The 9408-nt window shown below is 41.5% G+C and overlaps 1 protein-coding gene across 1 annotated transcript in view; it reads right to left on the bottom strand.

Moving 5' to 3' along the window:
* Positions 1 to 6163: 6163 nt before the first annotated feature.
* Positions 6164 to 9408, bottom strand: part of LOC108513890 (uncharacterized protein ZNF561-AS1-like) — a 42398-nt gene continuing 39153 nt past the window's right edge. Inside the window, exons 3-4 of the mRNA XM_017849849.1 lie at positions 9019 to 9156; positions 6164 to 7022 (exon numbers count right to left, since the gene is read on the bottom strand). Of these exons, the coding sequence (XP_017705338.1) occupies positions 6943 to 7022; positions 9019 to 9156 (218 nt within the window). The 3' untranslated portion in view covers positions 6164 to 6942. The remainder of the gene's footprint in view (positions 7023 to 9018; positions 9157 to 9408) is intronic.

Raw genomic sequence — 9408 nt, 5'->3', positions numbered from 1 at the left:
AGTGTACCTGTCTGATTCTTGCTTTGGATGCTTCCTCTCAGGGGTGTACTCCACCCCTGAGGTGTGGGGTGTCGGTCTGCCCCTAGTGGAGGATGTCTCCCAGTTAGGCTACTCAGGGGTCAGGGACCCACTTGAGCAGGCAGTCTGTCCCTTCTCAGATCTCAACCTCCATGTTGGGAGATCCACTGCTCTCTTCAAAGCTGTCAGACAGAGTCGTTTGCGTCTGCAGAGGTTTCTGCTGCTTTTTGTTGTTGTTGTTGTTGTTGTTTAGCTGTGCCCTGTCACCAGAAGTGGAGTCTACAGAGACATGCAGGCCTCCTTGAGGTGCTGTGAGCTCCACCCAGTTAGAGCTTCCCAGCAGCTTTGTTTACTACTTAAGCCTCAGCAATGGTGGTCGCCCCTACCCCAGCCTCGCTGCTGCCTTGTTAGATTACAGACTGCTGTGCTAGCAATGAGGGAGGCTCCATGGGCGTGGGACCCTCCCGGCCAGGTGTGGGATATAATCTCCTGGTGTGCCCATTTGCTAAGACCCTTGGTAAAGCGCAGTATTGGGGTGGGAGTTACCCGATTTTCCAGGTGTTGTGTGTCTCAGTTCCCCTGGCTAGGAAAAGGGATTCCCTTACCCCTTGTGCTTCCCAGGTGAGGTGATGCCTCACCCTGCTTCAGCTCTTGCTGGTCAGGCTGCAGCAGCTGACTAGCACTGATTGTCCGGCACTCCCTAGTGAGATGAACCCAGTACCTCAGTTGAAAATGCAGAAATCACCTGTCTTCTGTGTCACTCCTGCTCAGTGCTGGAGACTGGAGCTGTTCCTATTCAGCCATCTTGCTCTGCCTCCAGAAATTCTTAACAAAATACTAGCTAACTGAAGCCAACAGCACATCAAAAACATAATCCACCATGATCAAGTAGGTTTCACATTAGGGATGCAGGAATGGTTTCACATACACAAGTCAATAAATGTGGTACACCACATAAACAGAATTTAAAACTCACATGATCCTCTCAATAGACATGGAAAAGGTACTTGACAACATCCAGCACCGTTTTATGATTAAAACTCTCAGCAAAATTGGCACAAAAACCCACAGCCAACATAATACTGAATGAGAAAAAGTTGAAAGCATTCACTCTCAGCAGGGGAACAAGACAAGAATGACCACACTCACCACCTGAGGAAAAAAAAAAAAAAAAGGTCCTGAAGGTCATATACCAGAAAACTCTATTATGTTGCCTCCTAATGCGTATATTTGAGCCCACTTGCTCAATTTCTGAGAACTTATCGGGAAGCTGCTGATCACCTGTTGCAGGTGTTTTCTACCTATTGTGAGACTGTACCTCCCTGGCACTACCTGCAAAAAATTATTATTTTAGAGAGACAGTTAACAAGCACCTGACTTGACTATCATCTGGTGATGATCACTTGACATTTCTAGTGTTGGGGGAGTGGAAGGATCTCTCCTACCCTGCTCATGTCTGACAAGCTATCTACTGTAACACTTTCAGTTTTTTGTTTTGTTTTGTTTTTTTGAGACGGAGTCTCACTCTGTCGCCCAGGCTGGAGTGCTGTGGCATAATCTCGGCTCAATGCAACCTCCACCTTTCAGGTTCACACCATTCTCCTGCCTCAGCCTCCCGAGTAGCTGGGACTACAGATGCCCGTCACCATGCCAGGCTAATTTTTTGTATTTTTAGTAGAGATGGCGTTTCACCATGTTAGCAATGATGGGCTCGATATCCTGACCTCGTGATCCGCCCGCCTCGGTCTCCCAAAGTGCTGGGATTACAGGAGTGAACCACTGTGCCCGGCCTCAGATTTCTTATTATCAAATTTTAGGTAGGACAAACAGCTCTTATGTCTGGCTTTTGATTTTTTTTTAACCAAAAGTATACTCCCAAATGAAACTAATAAGCCTTAACCAAGATTATGGCTAAGCCAGGCATGTATGAGGCATCTCCAAAGAGGCGAAGGAGCACCTCAAAAACTCAAAAATCGCACAAACATCAAAACAAACAAGGCTATTTCCCTCATCCGAAATTAAATCCAAGATGGAGCAGTAAAAGCATAAAATTTTTAACTATTCGAAGACAAGGTAAAGTGGCTTTCATTCTTATTTTCTCAGAGGACTGAAGGCAAGCAGTTTGAGCTTACAAAAAAAGCTTAACTTTGTTTTAGGTCAGATTGTTGCTCTCTAATTTAGACAAAAGAAATTTTAAGGCTAGCCATAACACTATTAGATGTCTTTCCTTGACATTCAATCCTCTGATCAACCGTTTGGAATAACGCAGCTCTAAAATATTTTTTCAATTACAAGTCCCAATTTAAAGAATCCATCTTCTGGCCATGGACTATTAGAATTTCCAGTGGTGTATTGACTCTAAGTGACTCAATCCAACAGCCTCTTTAGTGAAAAACCAATCCCACTGATCTTTTCCCCCACCCCAACAAAATAAGATATGTACTCTCAGGAATACGCTTAGGAAAGCAAAAGACTCGTGTTGCCACAGCCCTATCCAGGTAACAAGACTTGGGATGACAAAAGTCCATGATGGATGGGACTTCTTATGACAAGCCCTCCTGGGAGCTTAACACATTTGGAAAACAAAAGAAAAAATAAAAAACCTCAGGTACTCAGCCATGTTAAGGCTGGCCAACTAATGTGACTCAAAATGATTCCTCCTCCTGATGGTGGAGACCAAGAGTGAGTGTTCTGACTTGGTCACAAATCAAGCCCTCAAGGATATATGACAAGGTGAGAGAAAACTTTATCCAGTACCTCCCTTTATGAACAACACTGAAGGATAGAGGTAAAGGAAAAGACTATTTCTGGGAGGAAATGGATTAAGCAATCAAAATATTCATACCCCAACATCGCTAAAAAGTACACCAGAATTACTACACCAAGACTAGTCCAACACAAATCTTCTCCCATTAATCAAAATTTGGTGGAGGAAACAGTGATTTTTACCATCCAATTGGAAAGAATGCACAGAGAGAAGCCAGGAAACTGGAGACTAATACATTTTTACCCTTTAGCTGGCTGATTATTTTTCTGCATTTCTGCATGTCCAAAACGAAGTTATGGCAGTAAATCAGGTTTTAGTGGTAATACAGGTCATGGAACAAAGAAAGGAAGTTCAGTTAGCAAAGCTGGTCTTGTGTCAGTGAAACCTTGCAGGTAGCAGCCCTCAGAGAAAATCAATGCTAATTTTTTTTATCTTTAAGGTATCAGATTCAGTCCACTTCTCCCCGTGCCTGCATTAATAATGACTGTCTGTTATGTAGATTTTTTTACACAAAAGATAACTGTGCAGGGCCACTTCTATTTGCTGGCCCTCTGACAGGCACACCAAAATTTGTCAAAGAAATATATCGTGGGTTAAAACTATCTTTATTTTCTTCAACAAACTGGTGTTTCTAGAGGTGGAATTGGATGTTCTGCAGTTACAGAACTTTAGCCAATTTAAAGGCCTGCTTCACCATAATGTAGAGCTCCTGTTAGATTTGGATTTGACCAAGTGAAAGGGTTTTGGACATTAGACAGGGTGAAGAGTTGGTCAAATCCAAAGGGAGAATGATAAAAACCAAAACTACAAATAGCTATTGTACTATTTAGATACTGTTGAACACTGTAAGCATAAGGAGAGGTTAGAATGAAGTCGTAAAAAGCCTTATCCTGCAGTTAACAAATTCTAAAACAAAACCCCAAACCAGCTCCCTACCTGAGCAGGGACCGAGCTCTAGTCTGATCTCCAATGTCACAGGAGCAGGAAACTCATGTTCCTTTTAGGAAGTGAGCAAGGCTCCATAAGGAGAGGAGTTCCATGAAAAAGCAAAACTTAGATCTCAAACAAAAAAAATCTGAGAAAGCAGGGACCGCAAGAGAAAGTAGGATCCAATTCTCAGAAAGTCACATGATTGATCAGAACTAAAACTCTATAGTTGGTACTGAGCATGAACAATAGAAGAAGCCCTGCAGGTCAAGGGTTCTAAACTCCATTAAGAGGACCCCTTCATGGTTGGCAAAATGTTAACCAAATTGAGTGCCTGATTCAAGTTTCTCAATCAATTGAGGTTTATTTGACTAGAGCTTGAGGGCATACTCTAGAAAAACACAAGTTGTAGAAACCCTCTGTGGCTTGTTATGTCTTTGAGGAGGTTTTCAGGAGGCCTGGTATTCATACATGTTCTTAAAGGAGGGAAGGCAGGTAGGAAGAGACAAGCAGGGGAAGAATATTTGGTCTCATCTTGTCTTTATTCTGTACATAGAAAGAAAAAGCATTATCAGTGTAAAATCTAACAAACTTTAGTTTTAGGAGCTAGGCTTAAATTGCACACCTCAAGTTACAATTGATGTGACCCTGCTTTATGAGAGAATATACATCCTAAGATGAAGATGAAAATGAAGAGGAAAAAACCTGCTATGTACTGGGAACCTTTATGTTTGCACCTCATATAATGCTCACAATGACCCTTTAATCAGTTACTATTATCCCACTATCCCAAAACATCAATGAACTTGTCCCTTATCTCAAAGTCCATTAAAGGTGGAACCAGGACTCGGACTCACATATTTCTGAATCTAAAACTCATGCTACCAGCAAAAGAAACTATCAACAGAGTGAACAGGCAACCTAAGAAATGAGAGAAAATATTTAGAAACTATGCATGTGACAAAGGTATCCAAAAGATATCCAGCATCTATACAAAACTTAAATAAATGTACAAGAAAAAAAAACATTAAAAGTGGGCAAAGAACATGGAGAGACACTTTTTAAAAGAAGCTATACATGTGGCCAATGGCACGTGAAAAACTTCAATATCACTGATCATTAGAGAAATATAAATCAAAACCACAAGACACTATCTCACACCAATCAGAATGGCTAGTATCAAAAAATAAAAGATAACATGCTGGCAAAGCGGCAGAGAAAAGAGAATGCTTATACACTGTTGGTGGCAGTGTCGATTAGCTCAACCATTGTGGAAAGCAGTGTGACAATTCCTCAAAGAGCTAAAAACAGAACTACTATTTGACCCTGCAATCTCATTACTGGTTATATACCCACAGGAATATAATTCATTCTACCATAAAGACACATGCACACAAATTTTCCTTGCAGCACTGTTTGCTACAGAAAAGACATGGAATCAACCTAAATGTCAATCAATGGAACCTGGATTTTTTTAATGTGGTACATATACACCATGGAATACTATGCATCCATAAAAAAAAAGAATGAGATCTTGCCTATTGTAGGAACATAAATGAAGCTATATGATAATAACCTTAGCAAACTAATGCAGGAACCAGAAAACAAAATATTGCACGTATAACTGGGCACTAAATAATGAGAACACATGGACACAAAGGGAGCAACACACACCAGGACCTACTTAAGGGTGGAGAGCATGAGGCAAAACAAGAGAAGAAAAAATAATTCTTGAGTATTAGGCTTAGTACATAATTAATGATATAATCTGTACATCAAACCCCCGTGACATGGGCTTACCTACATACAGAACTACACGTGTACCCCTGAAACTAAAATAAGCATTTTTTAAAGCCACAGTGAATTTCAAACATCAACAGTTTAATCTCTAATCCTTCTCCAATCAAAATTTTAAGATTTGTTTTAAAAACTTTTAATGAGCAGAATTAATTAGCTTCTGTTTTCTAAAATAATAACAAAATAAAACTCGTATTTCCCCTACACAGTTGCACATACCAGAATTCAAAGAAAGGAAAGTTGGCTGCCTCTAACAGAACCATACAGACATCAATGAAGAGACAGGGTCTGAAATGGGCCTTAGGACAAAAAACAATTAAGGAGGTTGATTGTCTGAGTCTGACCAGCAGACCCTGACCCAGTGATGGATGAACAAATATACTCAGACACAAATATCCAGTGAAAGAGCAGGCTGGGCTGCCCAGCCACTCACCCATAGCGAGAAAGTTCAGGAAAACAGTTAGCAGCACAGGCCCCAATCAGCCAGCTAAGTTTGCATTTATTTAGTACAGATTAAATGACAAACGTCTTGAGTAAACACCACTAGAGGGTAACTGATATTATCGACCTCCCGAGTAGAGAGGAACCATGCACCTGCAGATAACGAAAGGTTGTTCTTAAGACCACCTGAGTAAACTCCTCTACAAGCCTATGTATCTACACCTTTGAAGAGAATTCAGCTGTCTTCAGCCAAATCTTTTACTGAAGCTGTGCAACCCACACGGCCTTCCAAAAAGGTTTGTGACTATTTCCTATAACCATCTTTATAATTTTTCCTCTAAAATCTTTCCCACCACCCTGACTGAACTCCCACATATCCCCCTTTTCTGTTTCTTGTATCACGCTCTGTTGATTGAAGAGCACAGGTGTGTGCAGCAACAGGTCTGTCAGTTGAGATGGTCATTGCTTTTATTCCAGCTGTGCATCCTAGAAGTAGCAAATCACATGAGAAAAACATAATACGCAACATTCTTTTCCAATCAAGGAGTGACCTGTAGTGTTACTTGGCACCTCAGTTCACAGTATGCCATTACTGAGAAACCCCACTGGGGGTAGTTTAATCCTTTCTAGCCAAGCAGTTGCATCCTTTGAGCCTGGGAAGGAACTGTCTGCCCAGGTGACAGGGCGAAAGAAAGGCGGATTAAGCTATGAGCCCAATAGAGTGTAGCAGGTACAGGTTGCAGACAAAGCGAGAGCATAAAAACAATCAATACCCTACACGAGTTGCAATGTACAACAGAGAACATAGCCAGGAACAAATAATCTGGATTAAATGGTGTCTGTGTCCAGAGCAGGATTTATTCAGCCTCCTGAGTTGTCTTCTTCAGCATCCCCCAAGTAACGTCCGGGGCTTGTGTCCTCTGCAGAAGCCACATCTTCCCGGGCTGTGGGTCCTGTAGGGTCTTTCCTAGACTGGCTCCAGCATTTTCTTTTCATCCTTTGATGAGGACATAGTCTCCAGGCTGGTGCTGGTGTACTGGAAATTCTAGCGGTAGTGCCTGTGCTAAGAGATCTTTTATAATCTTTGTTAAAGAGCAGGTTAGTGCTTTAAGAAAAACCTGCTGTGCTTTATTTTAAAGTCCAGTTTACAAAAAACTGGATGATACTTCTTTAGCCAATACATTTACACACAGAATTTCTTTTACAATTAACGTTTTAAAACTCACTTACACCTTCAAAACAAAAATTACACATTTCTTGCATAAATTCTTTTTTATAACATTTTTCACAATCTTTGACATGCCTTAACTTTCTGACTTTGTTTTATAAACTTCCTTACTAAAGGTGCATTCTTATAACTTTCTTGATGTTTCTTTCTCTTCTTCCTACTTTATCTCTCTTTGTCTTACTTTTTCTGTCTCTCTCTGATCTGTCTCTTCTAGTCTTTCTCTTACTCATTCTTTCCCTTTATTTCTCTGTAGAGGCAAAACTGCTTTGACTTGCTTTTTACTTAAAGGAATCCTGATTAATACAAGGATCATAACCTAGCAACTGATTGCATTGTCTGTGGCCCAAATACATAATTTTACTTATTAACTGGATATAGGGAGATAGTGTTTTAGTCCTGGTATGTGAGCAACAATCCCATTCGAGAAAGCACAGTCCCAGGATCATCGGTCCTATTAACCCTGTAGGGGAGTGTTTGGTGGGAAAAACAGACAACTGAACCGAATAGAGCAGGTCCATGCGATCTAGTTTCCTGTGATAGATGGCTTGTTCTATTTCCTCAATCTCCCGTTTTGCTGCAGGGGTTAAATATCTGAGAGAATCTAGGGCTGTATTGCCCTTTAAGACAGAAAACAGGTTTTGCAACTGATAAGTCGTTATGCCCACGATGGGGCAAAGTCAGTTTATGTCACACAGAAATTTCTGATAATCATTTGAGGTATGTAAGTTGCTAGTATTTAATTTAACCTTTGGAGGTCTTACTGACGAGGAAGTTAGTATGTACCCCAGATATTTCCAACAGGAGGACATTTGTACTTTTTCAAGTGCTATAATTAAACATCTTAACTGTTTTTTGTTTGTTTGTTTTGTTTTTGTTTTTGAGATGGAGTCTTGCTCTCTCACCAGGCTAGAGTGCAGTGGTATGATCTCGGCTCACTGCAACCTCCGCCTCCCGGGTTCAAGTGATTCCCCTGCCTCAGGCACCTGAGTAGCTGGGACTACAGTTGCATGTCACCATGCCCGGCTAATTTTTGTATTTTAGTAGAGACAGGGTTTCACCATGTTGGCCAGGATGGTCTGGATCTCCTGACCTCGTGATCCGCCCGCCTCGGCCTCCCAAAGTGTTGGGATTACAGGTGTGAGCCACCGCGCCTGGCCAACTGTGTATTCTTTATGACAGGGGCATATAAACTTGAAAGCGCTGGCTCTCTTGGGGCTGCCAGTAATATATCACCCATAAAATGAATAATCTTGCAATTAGAAAATTCTTTTCTACTGGGGGCCATAGCCTGATTTACATGTTACTGATACAAGGTAGGACTATTCAGTATTCCTGAGGAAGCACTTTCCAGTGAAATCAGCAAGCTGGCCTTTCATTATTAAGAGCTGGTAATGTAAACGCAAAATTTTCTCTGTTGTGTTCTGTGAGAGGAATAGTATAAAAACAGTCTTTTAACTCAGTAACAATTATAGGCCAATCTTGAGCAATCGCCATGGGGGAAGGGTCCCATAGGCTGTAAATTAGCATTAATAGCACGTTTGTCATGCAAAAATTTCCATTTGCCAGACTTCTGGGAATGAGGAAATGGGTGAATTCCAAGGGCTGTTAGATGGTTCTGTATGACCGGCTTTTAATTGTTCCTCAACTAATTCAAGGACTCTTTGTAATTTCTCTCCCTTCAGAGGTCACTGTTCTACACAATTAAGATTTTGAGAGAGCCACATCAGGGGTAGTGGAGGAAAAACAGTGGCCATAATTATAATTTAAATTTAGCGTAAATTTTAACAGAGAATTATAATTTGAGATGTTCCTTGTATACAAGGAACACATGAAATTTTACCGTGGGCTGCCTGTGGAGCCAGAGGGCAGTGACACACGTCCTGGGCAACGGTCGCACTGTGCTTGCATAGGCAGCACCTTTTGTCTGCACCGCTCGCTCCTCCTACCGCTGGGCAGAGGCTGCTGGCCTTGGAGGACCCTGTTGAAAGAACACAAAAACATCACAGCCTTGAGCACATCACATCCCCCCATATGCCTCCACTTCCTGGGCCCGACACAAACACATCACAGCCTTGAGTACAACCGTTTGTAAAAGCGCAGGAACAGATAAGAAAGCTGCTAAAAGTATAATTTAAAATGTAAACCAATTGTGATGCTGTAGCCCAGAGAAATGACTTGTGCCTCTGTAGCCTGCCAAGTCCTGTTTGCCTTGAGCTATAAAAAGCGAGCG

This window comes from Rhinopithecus bieti, unplaced genomic scaffold (assembly GCF_001698545.2).
Source record: "Rhinopithecus bieti isolate Rb0 unplaced genomic scaffold, ASM169854v2 scaffold_33065, whole genome shotgun sequence".
NCBI lineage: Eukaryota > Metazoa > Chordata > Mammalia > Primates > Cercopithecidae > Rhinopithecus > Rhinopithecus bieti.
This window is presented reverse-complemented; position numbering and strand designations above follow the sequence as displayed.